This window comes from Melanostigma gelatinosum (assembly GCF_949748355.1).
Source record: "Melanostigma gelatinosum genome assembly, chromosome: 21".
Lineage (NCBI taxonomy): Eukaryota > Metazoa > Chordata > Actinopteri > Perciformes > Zoarcidae > Melanostigma > Melanostigma gelatinosum.
Genome location: NC_136654.1, coordinates 13,463,603 through 13,481,082, shown reverse-complemented (window position 1 = coordinate 13,481,082; position 17,480 = coordinate 13,463,603). Strand labels below are relative to the sequence as shown.

General features: G+C 45.8%; 3 protein-coding genes across 4 annotated transcripts in view; 2 read left to right on the top strand and 1 right to left on the bottom strand.

Moving 5' to 3' along the window:
• srcap (Snf2-related CREBBP activator protein) overlaps window positions 1-9,592 on the top strand; it is a 32,242-nt gene extending 22,650 nt beyond the window's left edge. Inside the window, exons 25-31 of the mRNA XM_079293783.1 lie at window positions 207-376; window positions 478-674; window positions 1,856-1,970; window positions 2,491-2,616; window positions 2,837-3,013; window positions 3,197-3,280; window positions 3,426-9,592. Coding sequence (XP_079149909.1) covers window positions 207-376; window positions 478-674; window positions 1,856-1,970; window positions 2,491-2,616; window positions 2,837-3,013; window positions 3,197-3,280; window positions 3,426-8,087 — 5,531 coding nt within the window. The 3' untranslated portion in view covers window positions 8,088-9,592. The remainder of the gene's footprint in view (window positions 1-206; window positions 377-477; window positions 675-1,855; window positions 1,971-2,490; window positions 2,617-2,836; window positions 3,014-3,196; window positions 3,281-3,425) is intronic.
• A 105-nt stretch (window positions 9,593-9,697) lies between these two features.
• stx4 (syntaxin 4) lies at window positions 9,698-14,627 on the bottom strand. 2 transcript variants are annotated; one of them, XR_013772981.1, is made up of 11 exons: window positions 14,458-14,627; window positions 14,021-14,125; window positions 13,486-13,585; window positions 13,306-13,380; window positions 13,148-13,218; window positions 12,948-13,056; window positions 12,144-12,217; window positions 11,543-11,680; window positions 11,348-11,458; window positions 10,654-10,781; window positions 9,698-10,533 (listed from the first exon to the last, which is right to left on the bottom strand). XR_013772981.1 is itself a non-coding variant. In XM_079293782.1 (10 exons), the coding sequence occupies exons 1-10, from the start codon at window positions 14,485-14,487 to the stop codon at window positions 10,704-10,706; spliced, it is 891 nt and encodes a 296-aa protein (XP_079149908.1). In that variant the 5' UTR covers window positions 14,488-14,627; the 3' UTR covers window positions 9,698-10,703. The 2 variants fall into 2 exon arrangements, 1 of the variants encoding a protein (XP_079149908.1); XM_079293782.1 differs by having other exon boundaries at window positions 9,698-10,781.
• A 1,986-nt stretch (window positions 14,628-16,613) lies between these two features.
• LOC306794818 (rho GTPase-activating protein 44-like) overlaps window positions 16,614-17,480 on the top strand; it is a gene marked incomplete at its 5' end in the record, with an annotated part of 63,190 nt that continues 62,323 nt past the window's right edge. Inside the window, one exon of the mRNA XM_079293039.1 lies at window positions 16,614-16,666. Within this exon, the coding sequence (XP_079149165.1) occupies window positions 16,614-16,666 (53 nt within the window). The remainder of the gene's footprint in view (window positions 16,667-17,480) is intronic.

Here is a 17,480-nt window from a genome sequence, read left to right as displayed (position 1 = left end):
TTTGTCGGGTCATTTGTCTGTTGTGAAAGTGTTTGTTGTTGTAATACTAACTTTTCCCACAAGAGGCTGAAGTGCACCACGACCTCATCCTATAATTGGACAAAACCTTCATGTTTTCTTCCAGGGGAGGTTTACTTTCTCCATGCACTCTAAAAACTCTATTGGTGACTGTTTTCCTAAATGTTTTGTCTTTTTATGACGTGCAGGTAAGCTGCAGACTCTCCACACTCTGCTGAGGAAGCTGAAGACGGGAGGCCACAGAGTGCTGATCTTCACTCAGATGACGCGAATGCTGGACGTGCTGGAGCAGTTCCTCAACTACCACGGACACATCTACCTCCGTCTGGACGGCAGCACCCGTGTGGAGATGAGACAGGTGAGTGTGACGGGGCTTTCAACACGACCATGGGGGGGAAATAGAATTTGATTTTGACCTCATGCTTAATCTCTCTGTGCATCTTCTTTTTTCTCCTTCAGTCCCTCATGGAGCGCTTCAATGCAGATCGGCGTATTTTCTGCTTCATTTTGTCGACTCGCAGCGGAGGCGTCGGGGTGAACCTGACCGGGGCCGACACGGTGGTGTTCTACGACAGCGACTGGAACCCCACCATGGACGCTCAGGCGCAGGACCGCTGCCACCGAATCGGCCAGACCAGAGACGTCCACATCTACAGGTGACGGATTAAAAGTGCACTTATTTAGGAGCGACACATTTCGTGACGGAGTTCACGTGTGAACAGGAACGAGTAGGGAAAAGGCGTAACCTCTTAAATTCTTGTCACGTGCGTTTGCTTACGGCTGCAGTTTCACTTTCATTAATCAAAACAGGAAGTATAACGTGTTCTTAACCAGACAGAAAAGAGACTCTGTGGTCAGTAAAAGGTTCTGGGACTTTGTAAGTTTCGTGTCTAGATGTAGATCCACACATGATTTGACTTGATGGATGACTCGAATGGTACATGCATATTTTTTGAAAAGTCAAAATGTCTGTGTTAAATAGGGTTTGGGTATCGTTTGGATTTTTTCCGATACCGGTGCTAAAACGATACTTTTAAAACGATACCGGTGCCTAAACCGATACTTTTTTCTTCAAATTGTACAATATATTAACAGTTTAAAGTATACTATAAATATAAATAAATACAAAACACTTGGCTTCAAACTACAGCTTCAAACTTTGTAACTATGAACAATATGTTAACTGTTAACAGTTTACAGTATACTTAAATAAATATAAATAAATACAAACACACACTCTGTACACACACTACAGCTTCAAACTTGAATATGAGCATATTTTCCTTCTCTGGCAAAATACGACACGTCTCATGACTTATTTTATTTTGCCAGTTGGTGGCGGTAATGCGCCAATTCGTCGTTTGCCAACCGCCACTACACCTCGAAGGAGGAGAAGAAGAAGCTTTCGCGCGCCTGTGTTGTTGTGCTTATGAGCGACAGCGCTAAGTAGCCCGTTGTAATAATACTATGAGTGAGGAGCGGAGGACCAAGTCCTGCTGCATCATCAGAGTAGTGTCAAAAAAGTATTTCAATCGGCTCACACACCGAAATCTGCGTTTCGGTCTGGTAGATACCGGACGTATAGGAACCGGTGCCATATTTGCACCAAGGTTCGGTACCCAACCCTAGTGTTACATGTCCTGTATAAGTCCCCACTAAAGTTAAAAAGCGAAACAGAAGATGAGGACACAATAAGACGGTAGATGGATGGTGTATGAAGGAGAAAAACAAGGAATATGTCAGTGGGAAGAGGAAAGTTTGATCAATATTATTTTACGGCCTTACTTTTGAACGAATGTGATTTCAACAACATAGTTTTTTAAATGTTCCTCTTCAGGCTGATCAGCGAGCGAACAGTGGAGGAGAACATCTTGAAGAAAGCCAATCAGAAGAGGATGCTGGGAGATATGGCTATCGAAGGAGGAAACTTCACCACGGCCTTCTTCAAAGAGGTATTTACAGAGGAATTTACATTTTAATGTTTGTTTTACCGACGTTGGCCTTTGTTTTAACACAATACCCCACTTTATTAAAATACATTTATGGTTTATTTAAATTATATAATTTCATATAAGGATAACATCAATTTTACCACATCTTACTGTTTCTACTACCGGCTGCTCTTCATATAAAAGTGCGGAGCTTAAAGTGAAATTGAAGTATGTTATTTCTCTCTTCTGTCTCATCAGCTGTTGACCACGTGATGATGAATCATTGCTTTATCCAAACACAAACATGCACCGGCTATGCCCTCGTCCCCTTTAATTAAACATGTTTTTAGTAATGCCACATGTGCGGTTAGAAGTATGCCGACGTTGCAACATTTTCTGATTAATCCATTGAATCAATGACAGCATTAGCACAACTGCTCTTGTTAGGTATGTTAACGTCTGGGCATCAAGCCGTTCAAGTACCTCCTTATTGTTCTTCAAGTACAGAGAACCATTTTCCTTTTTTTACTTTGTTCCTCAGCAAACCATCCGAGATCTGTTTGATATGAACGAAGGGGAGAAGAGAGAGGTGGCAGTGGAGCTGTCGGTGCCTCAAGTCGAGGAGGAGGAGGCTGTCAACAAACAGAGCACCACCATTCTGGAGCAGGTCAGATGCATCACATTGAATTATATGAACAAAGGAGGCAGCCTCCGGTTCTAAACTGTCTTAAACCCGTGACTGCTGTATTTTTGGGACTTGCTGATGCTGAACTTATTAACCTAAACCTCATTTGAAACCGTCAAACATATCAAAACAACGAGGCGTTTCCAAAATATCTGTTGGGGTGTGTATGAATAATGTGATCATCTTGAACTGACGCTCACAGGCTCTGTGTCGAGCCGAGGACGAGGAGGACATAGTCGCCGCCTCTCAGGCCAAAGCAGAGCAGGTGGCAGAACTGGCGGAGTTCAACGAGAACATCCCGCTGGATGATGGAGGAGAACAAGAGGAGGTGGAGGAGCTCTCAAAGGCTGAGCAGGAAATCGCTGCTCTGGTGGAGCAGGTGAGTAATCTTAATCGTTTAATTGTTATTTTAAGGATAGAACATTGGTTTGAGCTCTTGGATGGCTGGATTATACATCTTTGATACAAACAATAAATATGATAAAGTAACCTCTGGTGCACATCTGCATTATCTCTTTGGTTTATGCTCTGTTAGCTCACCACATGCTCTGCCTGTCTCCAGCTCACTCCTATTGAACGCTACGCCATGAACTTCCTGGAGGCCTCGCTAGAAGACGTATGCAAAGAGGAGCTGAAGCAGGCGGAGGTAACGACACATCTTCACCTTTTTGCTTAGTTTGAAATGACAGAACTGTGTCTCAACAGCTCAGCTTTCTAGAAGTTTGATTCGATAAATTCAACTTGATTATCATGACCACAACTGTAACTCCGCTCTGCTGGTGTGTGTTTAGGAGCAAGTGGAGGCTGCTAGGAAGGGCCTTGACCAGGCCAAGGAAGAGGGCTTAAAGCTCCACGCGTCATCCGATGAGGACGACGATGACTTTTCGTCAACGCCTGCTTCTGTGGAGCCTGCTCAGCCTGCCCGCCGTGGCCGTAAACCCAAGGATAAAGACAAGATCGTCACCTCTACCAGGACCAGTGGTCGTCTGCGTGGGGCCTCGCCCGAACCTGAGCCCGAGCCCACTAGAGAAGTGCCTGAAAGACTCCGCTGTGGTCTGAGAGGACGAGGGGCTGCCAAAGACACTACTGCTGTGTCTACCACCCCGTCTCACACAGACCATCACAAAACCTCATCAACCAAGCTTCCAGATTCTTCCAAACTTTCTCCTGCCAGAGATCACCAGACCATCAAAACCAGGACTCCGCCAAACCGCTCCAATCCCAGTCCAGTGCCTTCCCCTCCTACAGCCTCTCCCCCCGGAGGGAAACCACAGTGTGTTGGGGAGACTGACGGCAAGACCTCCAAAGCCTGCAGAGAGGACAAAGAGGGGGAGAACGAGAGGAGGGCGTCTGAGTCATCGCTAGAATCCAGCTGCCCGGTGGACCATCAGGCAAAAGATGACGTCAAAGACCACAGCGCCATGTCTCCCCCGACCACCAGCTCCCGATCGCCTCGTAAGCGTCAGTCAGCCGACTGTGAAGTCCTGCGGGGCCTGGTTGAAGACTCTCCGTCGGCCAAAGTCCTGCGGAAGCTTCCGGGGCGGCTGGTCACGGTGGTGGAGGAGAAGGAGCCGAGACCGAGGAGGCGGCGAGGAAGCGGCACTGGAGGTGGAGCTTCTTCAGAGGAGGCAACCGTGGAGGAGAACACTGCCGGCTTCGTCGACGAAACAAACAAAGGCAACACATCACCATGCCCCGACAGCAAAAGCAAAGGGGCCCTTACCAAACCTACTCAGGACCAGGACTCTACTCCTAGTCCGGTTGTGCACCCGCCGCCTGTCAGAAGTTATCCTCTATATTCTCCACCCCATCATTCTCCGGACATGCCCGTGTTGAGAAATCTTCCTGTGCGGCGCAGGTTGGAAACTGAATCTCGCATGGCTGCTCAGCTGATAGAGCAACAGCAGCATCTGGGCCGAGGAAGGGGATGGAACCAGTCCAGAAAAACTGACACACCACCAGGCAAAGACGCCACTTCAACATCCACAGAGTCCAATTCTCTTGTGACACCTTTGAAAAGAAAGAGGGGCCGGCCCCCGAAGACTCCCCCTAGGTTGCCTGACAACACAGTGGCCCCTTCCCCACTGCCTACCTCGCCAAGTGAGGAAGGGAACCCCCCCCTCTCCCCAAAACGTAAGAGGGGTCGTCCTCGCAAAGACTCCACAACCACGCCAGAAACTGTCCGTGAAGGACAGAACTCTAAAAATGAGAACACTACTGGTGTATCTGATCGATCAAAAACTGAAGCGAGCACAGAGCCAACACCTCCGTCTCCAAACAAGTCGGAGACCCCGATAGCTGCTGTTGTCACTACAAGTCAGGCCTCCCAGTCTACCAAAGCTGAGGAAACAGACACTAAGACTAAGGTTTCAGCCCTGGCTCCAAATCCAGCTCAATCCCCCACAACAACAGATGAAGCTTCCACACCAGTTGCAGCGTCAGTGCAAGCACCCACTGCACCGGCACCTCTTTCTGTTGTTGCCTCCACATCAGCCTCAGCCCAATGCGTAAGTTCTGCTCTGGCTACAGCTCCAAGTGCAGACCCAGCATCAACCCAGGTGTCCTGTCCTGTTTCTCCGTCTGCTATTATCCCAGCCACTGCTACCCCAACTACCACAACTCCTTTGCCACCTGCCAGCACTGTCACATCAACTCCTACCGGTGTGCAACCAACACTTGTGGTTTCCACTGCTTCTAAAGCACCAGTAGAACCAAAACCTTCAGTTTCTACAACTGTGAAATCAACAGGACCACACAATACCACACCAGCTGCCACGACATCGACTGCGTCATCTTCTGCGGTGGCAGTCAACGCAGTTCCAGCATCAGTCCCCGACGCAACGATTACTTCTAACGTGATATCAAAAACAGTCAGCGTTGCACCAGCAGTCACCACTACAGTGAAATCAGTCACAACTAAAACTACTGCTGTGAAGGATTTGCCGCAAGCCTCCGCTCTGTCATCAACATCTACCCCAGCGATTGTTACCTCTGCTCCGGCTGCCACCCAGAAGGTTTCAGCTTCGGCGACCTCAACGTCTTCCCCCACTACGGCAACAACTGTGACGACGGTAAAAGCAGTCCGAGCTTGTCTAACTAGCTCGAGCACAGTTCCCACTGCGAGCCCAACCATGTCTGCTTCTACAACACCATCAGTAACAACGGTCTCAGTATCTGCTGCAAGTACAGTTGCATCTTCTCCAAACCAAGCAAGGACTAATGTGACCGCTACCAAACGAGTCGCAACCTCACCACCACCACCAACGGCTCAAGTGGCCACACATGGACAGCTATCTGCTGTTCCTGTGGCCGGCGCGTCCTCTGCAAAAACTTGTGCTGTACCGACCCCAACCTGTAGTCCGTCCCCAACGACAACGTCTGCCAGTGTAACTACCACAGCCAAGGCTAAGACAGTTACAGCAACTGCATCGTCCCCAACAGAGAAAGTCCAGGAGACGATCCCTGTAGCAGCAGCAGCCCCTTCCAAAGAACACACAACGTCAACTACTCTGCCCACAACTGCAGAAAAGGCAGTCAAGATCCCACCTCCCGTAACAACTTCTACACCAGCTCCATTACAGACAGTCACCACAACTACATCATCCCCAGAAAAGTCCATTGCAGTCGCTACCACAACCGTTGTCACAACCACCCAAGCATCCACTACCACAGCCACCCCTGAGTCAGTAGCAGCTACCACAGCTGCCCCTACCAAAGCCGTTCCTCCGGTTTGCACCACACAAACGTCTGCAGTAATTCCCCTGCATGTGCAAAGCTCTGCGTCCAGTGACGTGTCCGCACCAGCCCAGACAGAGGCCCTGCCCCAGACACCCACATCTGCTTCTTCTAGTGAGTCATCTGAGAAACCAACTTTAGAGCAAACGCAGAAAGTATCTGCATCTAAAGGTGACCTGGACACGGGGACAGAAATGGAAGTAGATGCTGTGGAGGATGGTGCAAGGACCAGCAAGGAGGAGGAGGAGGACAAAAAGGAGGACTCGTGTAAGTCTCAGCCTAAAAGAAGAAGGGTGGAGAGTTCCTCGGAGACCAAAGACCTAGAGTCAGGAAGGGAGGGAGCGCCACCTGCAGCGGCCCCTCAGAAAGAAGAACTCAAGCAAGAGGAGGTGGAGAAAACTACTGAAGATCAGAAGACTCCAATCCAGAAAAGGCCTCTTAGTCGCCAGAGTAGTCAGGAGTCCGCTCGCTCCTCTTCGTCATCGTCTGGGTGCTCCACATCAACGCTCACTCGTCAAGCTCACCACAAGAGGACTTACGAGAATCGACTCCCTGCCAAGAAGAGGCGAATGGACGTCACCTCGGAAACTGGGAAGGAGGAGAAGAACGAAGAGGGCGGGGAGAAGGAGCTCACCGCCTCCACCTCTGGGGGAAGGTGCTCCAGGTCTTCCTCCTCCACCTCCTCGGACTCTGACAACAGCAAGAGCAGGAAGGAGCACCGGTTGACTCGCTCAGCAAAGCGCGGGCTACAAGATCACGAGAAGGAAAAGGGCAACGGCCGGCAAGGAAAGAAATCTGCGCACAGCAACAGAAATGCATCAAACAACGCCAACGCATCCACGGGTGGAGAGTCGGGCAGTGATACATCTTCTGTTCGGGTCACCAGGAAGTCTGCAGGATCTCAGCCTTCACAAGACAGTAAAGCTCAGACAAACAGCGTGCCCTCACTGCCTCGTGAGCCCGAAGTTCTGGGGAAGAGGTGCTCTGCACTCAATGCGGCAGCCAAGCTCCTAGCAATGAAAGGCAGGGTGGACACCCCCGGCCACACCCTTCGGAGAGACCCTGGTGCTAAGGCCTCCTCCTCTGACAAGAACCAAAAGCCGAAAAGCAAAGGTGTACCAGCCTCCCCTCAGACTAACTCTGTAAATCTTACCAACAATAAAAGCAGTGGCAGCAAACCCTCAACGCCCAACCAGACAAGCCGCTCTGCCTCCCGCTCCACCAGACAGTGCCCCGGTTCTCTGGTTCCACCCATGGATTTGGAGTACAAGAGGTCTAGAGCAGAGGATAAGGAGAGAGTGAGTCGGAAGTCGTCGAGGGGAAAGGAGGGCGAGGCCGAGACGCAGTCCTCGTCCCGGGGCCACAGCGCCTGCAGCAGCATGAGCAGCGACGGGGGACGCAGCAGCCGAAGCAGCAGCAGCAGCAGCAGCCAGCGCACCCACAGCATCAGCTCTCAAAACACGGAGCACAGGGAGTCCCGCGCAGCCTCCTCCGGCAGCGAGAGGGGTCGCAGCAGAGACAAGCGGGGCCACCACAGGGAGAGTCGGAGGGACAGGAGGTCCCAGAGGCTCTCGCAGGAGGTGACGAGCAGCTCGGGAGCGGAGGGGACGGCGGACAGAGTGCTGCGTAGCGTCGCCGCGCTCGCAGCGGTGCAGGCCAGGTCACCGGCCGCCAGCACCCGCTCCTCTTCTGGTCAACATCGACACAACAAGACATGATCAAGAGTGCCAAAAGGAGTTTAAAAAATTTATAAAAACGGAAGCGGGAAGTGCTGTCGCCGAGCACGTTACGAGAGCATGTCACGACCTCCCCACGGTTGCTGCTTTGTGTGCACTCTTAATGAATGCAATGAGGACTGAGTGCTGCACAAGCCAGGGACCTCCCTGCCTCTTGGGCCCTCTCCCTCATCCAATCGGAGCTGGTCCTCTCACCAGCTCAGCCATTGTCACGCTGGGGGAAGGCTCGGGGATGTCGGATAAAAAAATAAAACAAAAATATAAAAATGTGGCACCACTGTTGGTGCGGCCGCAAAACAGACCGAGAGATGGTACAGTGGATAAATTCACCACTGGGACTTTAGGGGGACAAAGGTGCAAAGGAAAGTTGTTAGTTCACATTATGTACTGTAATCATTAAAGACTGGAACACTCAGATCTTCTGTGTTAAAATGGGATTATACGGCGCCCTCTATTAGGGTCATAAACGAAACGTCATCTGTGTGACATTAAAAACTTATGAGTGACCAGTTGTATTGTAAGTTGGAGGTTTTAGAGTTTGGTTTTGAAAAATTTCGTCAGCTGTCCTGACTGTTTCTTTGTAGTCAGTTGATAAATTATGCATATTTTATTATTTCTTCCAGGGTATTAGGAGGAGACCAGATCTGTCAATGTGATCTTTGCTGCACTATGCTGGAGCTTGTCTTTGCCCCCCCCCCCCCCCCCCCCTGCAGTTTCCTTTTTGTTGTTTTGTCCGTTTCTGTTCATCGGATTCATTTTTAAATCCAGCCTTGCATTTCTCATTTGCACATCTGATATTGTGGCCCTCGGCTTTTGAGTACATAGTGGTGTAGTTCTAGGGTTTAACATCAACTTCAGTCGATTAATTGGTTCCTGGTACCTCACGATGTATCGCTACTTTTTGAAAATGTATGACCGTAATTGAACACACATGCATACAAGCAGCAAAACAAGTAATTTTCCCCCAAGTCTTCCCAAAGGCAGTTATAGTTGCGGTCCACTTCGTCATGTATTTATATCAGAATGGCGAGTTGTTGAAATGAAGAGTGCCTCTTTGGCCAAATGGGTTTGAACCTCAGATTGCCTTGTGAAGCACCTGAAGCTCGGGTGTTGAGCTTCTCTCGTTATTTAAAAAAAGAAAAAAAAAAAAAAAAAAAGCCAAACAAAGACAAACCCCAGAAAAGCTCCCGGTGCATCAGTGCTGCCAGACGAATGGTTTATTTTTCACCAGTTTCTTTTTTTGGTCACCATCACTTCATGTAAAAAAATAAATAAAAAAAGTGAATAAAATGACTGGTACAGTTCCAGATGACTGTAAATTGTCGATTTACTTTTGGATATTGGGGGGGGGGGGTAGTTTATGGTGATGGTCTTATTTTTGATTTGTCTCTCTCCATTTGTTGCATTCCTTTGATCCCTTGTAATTCCACATTGTTTTACTTGAACAATTAAGACAATTACAGTTGAATAAAAAGACCAAAAATTTGTTTCCATTTTTCATTGTGTTGATGTTTAATCGTGGTGAGAAAACCAAAATACTGTGAAGGTGTGAAGTCAAACATCTGTGTAACAGTTAATAATACAAGACAGAATAAGGAAACAAGCCGGAAGTTTATTTTGGGTTGAAATGCGTCACTTCTTACTTCCTGATTCCAAAGGACACTTTGATGCCTTTTAACAAACCGTTTTGGTTTATCTTTCGTTTCACATTTGTCTCATTGTGTAAATGTGTTCACAGGTTAGTAAACGCCTGCTCCAGGATTTAAACAAGTTGCACAACGCGACAAAACAGGTGAAGAAAAATAAAGTTAAATGTGTGACTAAACACTGCTGCGTGAATATAAACAAATTAAAAAGTCTCGCCGTCCCTTCTTGACAATGTTAGTGCACAACGTCTCGGTCTCACCTGGACATTAAGGAGAAGGCACAAAATACAGATTTCATAACGTGTGGCTGCAGCAGCTTACAACAAATGTTTTAAATCATAAATACAAATAAAATCAGGCCTTTTACTGCAGCGATGAGACATAAAACAAGAGCGTGGGGCTGAACTATTTCACCGAAAAAACCTATTTACATTTGTTCCATGTAGGCAGTTTGAAACATCTTCAAAGAATGTCTTGATCACCAGCAATATACGGTTATGTACAATTATGTTAGTCTATAAAAGAAACACCGACTCTACTAAAACCGTTATCCGTGCCTCCAGAAACGACGCACAGCTTCCTGAGTACAGTACGATCAGTTCATTACTGCAGTGTGCTTTGCTCAAGGTAGTTCCTCTTATTTTATTCTTTAAGAAGGAGCACTGACGTAACAGTTCACACATTGTCTTTGTTTTGTAGACCCGGGGTGGGGGGGGGGGATTCCATAAACCAGCAGCACTACCTCTTGAGTGGAAGTGGAATTGTAGGTGAGATTGAAGTCACTTGGGAGTAAAAAGCACATTTCTTCTTTAAAAAAAACAAAACAAGGGCCGTTGGGACAACAGGAGGGTTAGAGGAAGACGAGTGTGAAAAGCAGAGGGATGACAGCCGAAGTTATTTACATGAAAGAGGATGTTCTTTGTCTCCAGCCGACGGCGCACACTGCCTGGTGTTAGTTGAAGGCAGCGACCAGTGAGATGACGATGATGAGGAGAAAGATGGCCAAACAGATCGCTATCCAGATCTTTTTCTGCAGCGGAAGAGAGATAAAAAAACACAAAAGATTCATTAACCAACGAGAAATAATTATATAATACGTCGGGGCAGGATTTGACACTTCAGACCTCCTGAAAGCCTCAATAACTAAATGTCAGACGGTCTCTAAATGAATAAGACAATTATTTGTCTTTTAAAAGCTTAGTAATGATGAACTTCACCCACAAAACGACCATTAGAGTATCAGTTACTCACTCGTGTGTTACATTACATTCTTGAAGACAACTTTGTGCCTCCACAGTGAATAAAGAATAAAAAAAAGAACGGAGAAAAGTCTTGATTGAAGTACCGTAAACGTTTAAAAACATCCGTTTACTGACTCGAGCAGAATAATCCATGTCTTATTAATCCAGTCGTAAACTCACAAACCTTATTTATAACACTTCGGCATAAACAATCTCACGCTTGCAGGCGACCTACTCCGGTCACAAAGTTTTTTGTGAGTAACTGATACACTAGTGGTCACTTTGTGGGTGGAGTGTTCCTTTAAAGGGCCGGTCAGCCCACTACAGATGTGTCCGTGGTGTCCTTAAATTGTACCTTGAATGCTTTCTTCTGATACGTGATGGCTTTCTCCGTGTTGTCCTTGGCTTTCTCCACGTAGTTGGACGAGTCCTTGATGTTGGTTTCGACCCGGTTCAGCATCTCTCCCTGCAGGAGGCAGAAACACATCAGAATCAGACGCTCTTTGTAACCGAAGACTTCAGACAGACTTCACCCCCGCAGCTGCTTCACCTGAGCCTCCACCTCCATGGCTAGGTACTGGAACATGTCGTGCAGGTCTTTGATGCTCCGTTCCAGCTTCAGGATCTCGTCGCGCCGGGTCTCGATCTCATTCAGAGCCTGCTTTGTGGCGTGAGCGTCGATCAGGATCTGAAGACCACAGTGAGGGTTAGCTGCATTATCATCAGTCGAGAAAACAAGAGTCGGCAGGTTTCATCTATGATCAGCGGTGGAAGTACTCGGCTCCTTTACTTCACTAAAAGTACCAAAAATAAGAAAGTACTACATTACAAGTTAAACTCCTTCCACCGCTGTGTGACATCAAAGCCAGCAGGAGGCTTCACTCTACAGACGTCACTAGAGGCAGCGGGACTAATGAAGGATTGTCTTATCTTAGAGGCTGAGCGTGGTTTTATTTATGTTCTTACCAGCTCTGTTGTCCATGAGGAGCGATTAGAGAGACGACAACACAACAGAGACACTTTCTCAGTAGTGTTCACAACTACGACTAGTTGGTGGTTGATGGGGGGGGAACCTGCAACTGTCAGTGTGCTTTTCTTCAGCAGGTAACGGTCGTGTTGTGGTTTTCTTCTCTCATCTCACACCTACTCACATTCTGGGTGAAAACATCCGTCTGGCCGCTCTCGAGCATCTGATCCAGCTCCTCGTCAGTCACGTCGTTCCCGGCTGAAAGTGAGAAGTGCGTTAGATGTTGTTGTTGTGAGACACTGAAAATAAAATTACAAAACTCGATCTGAGCTGAAAAGAGAAGAGCCGTCCTGTCGGTGAAGCTTGTGTGAACGTTGAGCTGATGAAGACACAAAGATTACAACGTACGGCTGCAATTAACAGATTTAGTTTTTTTCTCGATTCATTATTTGGTCTTTAAAACAGTTAAACACACGAAAAGCCAAGTAAGAAAAACAGCAAATTCTCTTCATTAAACCATGAAATATGTTATTTTTGCTTTGAAAATAACTTAAAGGATGAATCAATTATCAAAATAATTCTCTTTCAAACAACTAATCAATAATGGACGAATCGTTGCAGCTCTACGATCAGAACACTTTACTTTGACTCTCTTACTCTCCATTCATGGGCAGTATGTAAACATTTAATTACTTGTTTATAACACATTATAATGCAGCTGTATAAACAGATGAATATATTAGTAAAAATAAACGTCTTCAAAAGGAGAAGTTATAACATAAACTACATTATAAACCATTTATTAGATCTCTATAGAGCTCAGAAATGTTACACACGGTGGTTTAAAAGAGAAGTGAGTGTCGTAGAAAGTGACAGAGAGAGACAGTCACGAGACTCGGCGGATGAGGAAGTGATCGCCGCGGCCGTGAAGAAGACCTGAGACCACAAGCCTGGAAGCAGAAATCACAGCTGTGTCCGCTATACTCACTGATCTTCAGCTGCCTCTGTATTCTCTCCACGTTGCGGTCTCTGTACTGGGACTGGATGGTGCTGCAGTGACCCATCAGCTCCACGAACTCCTTCGACAGGACGCCGTGCTGCAGAGAAGGAAACATTTCCGTCACTTTTGCCGCAGAATAAAAAGCCTTCGTGCAGCTGAGGTCTGATGATGCATCGGTGATATCCAACCTGGGTCCGTTGCATCCGAGTGTTTATGGGTACATATTTTCCATCGTCGTCTCCCTTCTTCGGTTCAATACCTGCAGAAAGATAACTGATAAGTAAAGAGTCACGTACACAAAACATGAATAAAACATGAATAAACAGAGTCCTCCATCAGTACTCACTCTTGAGTTTCCTCTGGATCTGACTCGCCAACGTTTTGATCTCCTCTCGAAGAGTCTGGAGCTCTTTCTTCATACCTGACCCCAACAGGAGAACGGCACTTAAAACCTGTTCCATCATTTGTTGCTTTTGAACTTTGTGGATATGATCAGTACTCCGGCGGCCTTATTGATCATACTTACTCTCCTCCGGCAGCGCCACCCCGAGCACCGTCTTCTGTTTGTTCTCGAGCTTCGACACAATCGCTTTGAGACTCTGCAGACCCTCGTGGATTTCTCGCACCTACGATCAGTAAACAAGTTGTAAGTTTTGAAGTTCATAAGCAGAAACATTTTAAAGTTGATTATTTAAGTAGTTGATAAATAGAAAATTTAATTTCACAAGACGTTTTGTTGATCAATCATCCAAACATTCTCTGGTTAGGTTCTGAAATGGGAGCAAAACGCCACTTGTCTCAGTTTTATATCATTTTATTGATTATCTTTAGGTAGAAGATGCTGGTGGGACCAAACAAGCAGAGTTATGAGTTATTTCTCCAACATTGAATCCAAACTCACACAAATGAAATGTGTTTATAGGTTTACTTTGTAACATCCGTCTCTTTGGAACTACAGCCTCTTGGCGCATTTACAGCAATGTTTTTATGAATGTGCACTGTCCCTTATCAAATAAAAGCTGCATGTTGATTAACATCATTATTAACACAAACTGTTTTACCTTCTTAAAGAAAGCATCGTTGTCCTTCTCCTCTTTGGCGAAAGGGGTTCCAGATTTGATCACGAGAAGTTTTCCCTCCTCATCCTCATCTGAAGCCTCTGCATTCTGCAAATAAATGCAACTATTTAAAGAAAATAGAGCTCTGTTTATGTTGAGAACAAACACACAGTCTCGGCCTGGCATCTCCTGTAAGGACACAGAGCTGAACCGGAAGTTGGGAGTAGAATGTCTCTAAAGTTAACATTTAGAGCCATACAACGTTCCACGTTGTTATTTTAAATCACGTTTATTGGTGTACTTTCTTAGTCAAAGTTGTCATCGTTGAACACTTAAATTAGCAGCCGCTACTCGACTAGCTCACTATAAACACATTGAACAGGCTAAGTTAGCATGCTAGCGCGCTAATGCTAACCCTAGCCGTTTACTTTGAAACTCACGTTTCCTAATTCGTTAGTTCGGTCCCGCATTTTCTATTCCAGGGGAGAAGCAGCCGGACTCTACGTCGAAATGTGGGGAGTTGTTCCCGAGCAGAGAAACTAACAATAACAACCTGTAAACTTGATCAACTGTCATTCAACAAGTAAGTTAAACTCCAAGTAGTGTCTTCTTCTGCTACTCCACAAAGACTCGTTGGCGCCCTCTGGGGCAGCGGAGTGTAATTACACACGGCAGCTGTGTGATGGATGGATGTGAAAATAGTTAAATTGTTGTATTTATTAACTTATGTTTCTTAAAATATTTTAAATCATTAAGTCGAAAAACCCACAATATGTATAAATGTATACATATACAGTATGTATGTGTCTAAAGGTTTTGTATATTTTCATATTTATTCTTGACCACTTTTAAGAGCCTGCAGATCAAACTGAAGTGAAGCTACGCAGGAGTTTCCTACTTGACTCTGACAGCCACAAGGTGATGCTGTTCACCTGCACAAAGTGAATAGTCTCACCAAACATCACATCCAGTGAATCTGGAGTTAACACTTCATATCCGGGACACAGCTGTACTCTTAAAATCTGTCTTCAAGACTTGAACTTTGAGCAAAAAAGCTTTTATGGATAATTAACAATGTCCTCATGAACATCGAGGTATACTGACATTTCCTTTTTGTGGGCTATAAATAGGCCTATTGTAGATGGGCCAACATGTCTGGCATTTGGAGTACAGGCCTTCAGATAATTAACCTGCAAAATACTAAATAGTCTAGATGTTCAAAGCTTTTGAGATTAATCGAGTCAGCAAAACGCATTATTTAAAACTTAAATGTGCTCAATTTCTTTATTAAATCAAGAACTATTGTCAATTCAAAACAATGTAGCTTTAAGAAATAATGGTTAGTATTATGGGCTTAAGGGGATCTATTCTGAGGCACCAATTCAGTTTTTCTTTCATGCCTTTTGTGCAAAGCTTACAGGGTTATTAAGACCCTGATGACCTTCAGCCGTTCTCTGGTTATTAAAGAAGCTATTGCTCTAATCGTTACTGTTAATCATTGTCCACTAGTGACCCCTCGTCAGGAACAGCCTCAGTGTGGACGCCATCTTTTCAATTAAAGCTTTCTTTTTCAGATAGTTTGAAGGATTTTTAGACTTCTTAAGGGGTAAAAGTATATCATTTTCATTTCATTCTTATCCATTTAATCATCCTGCGATTCATGTTGGGGCCACTTTGGGGGCCCCGGCCCTCAATTGGAAAGCATTGTCCTATGCCACCCTTAAAGTTTAACTGGAATTAAATTGCGTGGTAATTTTTTGCTGCTACAGCGTATGTATCGGCTCTGTTAATCACATGTCCTCTGTTCTCCTTATATATTCTCCTTAAACCCTAAAGCATTTTATATTTTATATTTTGGGTTTCATGATGGCGCCCCCTGTCTTTGCATTGATTTATCTGAACACATGGAGGAGTATTAATATCCATGAAAACAACAATATTGACAAAAATAAATAAGCGGAGTTTAACAACAACATCAATGCTGTGTTCCTGAATTCTTCATTAACACAGATTACACAGATTCAAACTTACATGCCAGAGAGGCAACTGCAGATGATAAGAAAAATAGTCAAAAATAAATACATTCAAAAACATTAAAAAGTAAGTAAATAATAAAAAGCAAAGTGGAATAATTAAGGCGTAAATTCTGATTGTATAATACTTAAGAGGGAATGCATGCTGTTACAGTTGTTGTGTCCACTTTGTTTGTACAACATTTAATAGATTTTATGTAAAGTGCGAAAAAATGCTTTGCATGGAAAAATGTGTGTATCGAATATATCTATACTATACTACATTTCCCACAGTGCACCGGTTGGGGACGTCGTGTCGCCAGCGAGCTGTCAGTGTTGGGGGGGTGAGGGGGGAGAGAGGAGGAATCGGTCCAGCATCTTTGGAGCAGCGGAGCGACGCGGAGGACGGAGACACTCATCTGCTAAAATGAGGAGATTTTTACCTCAAACACTGGATGTTTAAAAAACGTGGATGTTTAAAGACTGACCCTCCTCGCCTGCCGTAGATCAGATCTGACTTTATTCCTATCAATGCGATATGCGGAGCTGCTCTACCGCCCGGTGGTAACGCAGAAAAACACAAGATGAAGAAGCAGTTCAACCGAATGAGACAGCTCGCCAACCAGACTGTGGGCAGGTAAGAGCTGCGTTGACGATGTCGTGCGTTGTAATTGGCTGTGACTCACAACAGGCACAGTAGGAATGTGTCGGCTGTGTTCGGCTGCAAGCTTTACAGTCACTCACTCGATGGAGCTTTTTTTTTTTCTTGCAGCTCAGCTGGTTTGATTTGCACAAAGCATTAACTGTCAGTGGAGGTCACAGTTGCAGTGTGTGTGTGTGTGTGTGTGTGTGTGTGTGTGTGTGTGTGTGTGTGTGTGTGTGTGTGTGTGTGTGTGTGTGTGTGTGTGTGTGTGTGTGTGTGTGTGTGTGTGTGTGTGTGTGTGTGTGTGTGTGTGTGTGTGTGTGTGTGTGTGTGTGTGTGTGTGTGTGTGTGTGTGTGCGCGTGCGTGCGTGCGTGCGTGTGAGATTGATTGAGCCCAGCATGGGAGGAGCGTATATCTGCACACAATGAGGAGGGAGCGGACATGGTACCCAAAGAGCAGGGCTGCTGCTGCTGCACCCTGCAGCGGGGAGTCAGGGCACAGATCACCCAGGGCCACAGTAACATGTTAATTTTATTATTGTAATCAGGGGAAGTGTGTCATCATTGATGGACACAGATGTTTGATTTAAAAGCAGTGGTTAGAGGGGACACAATATGGATGTAGGATGCAAACATGGCATGGCATGGACATGAAATGACTTATTGGTCCAATCCACCTTCAGAGGAAAGCTACAGAAGTATGATAGGTGGATTATTAATCTGTGTTAATGGGAGCATGGGAATAGTCCTAACAAAAGGATCGATGATTGAGCATTGGGGAACTCCAATAAATAATGACAATATGAGT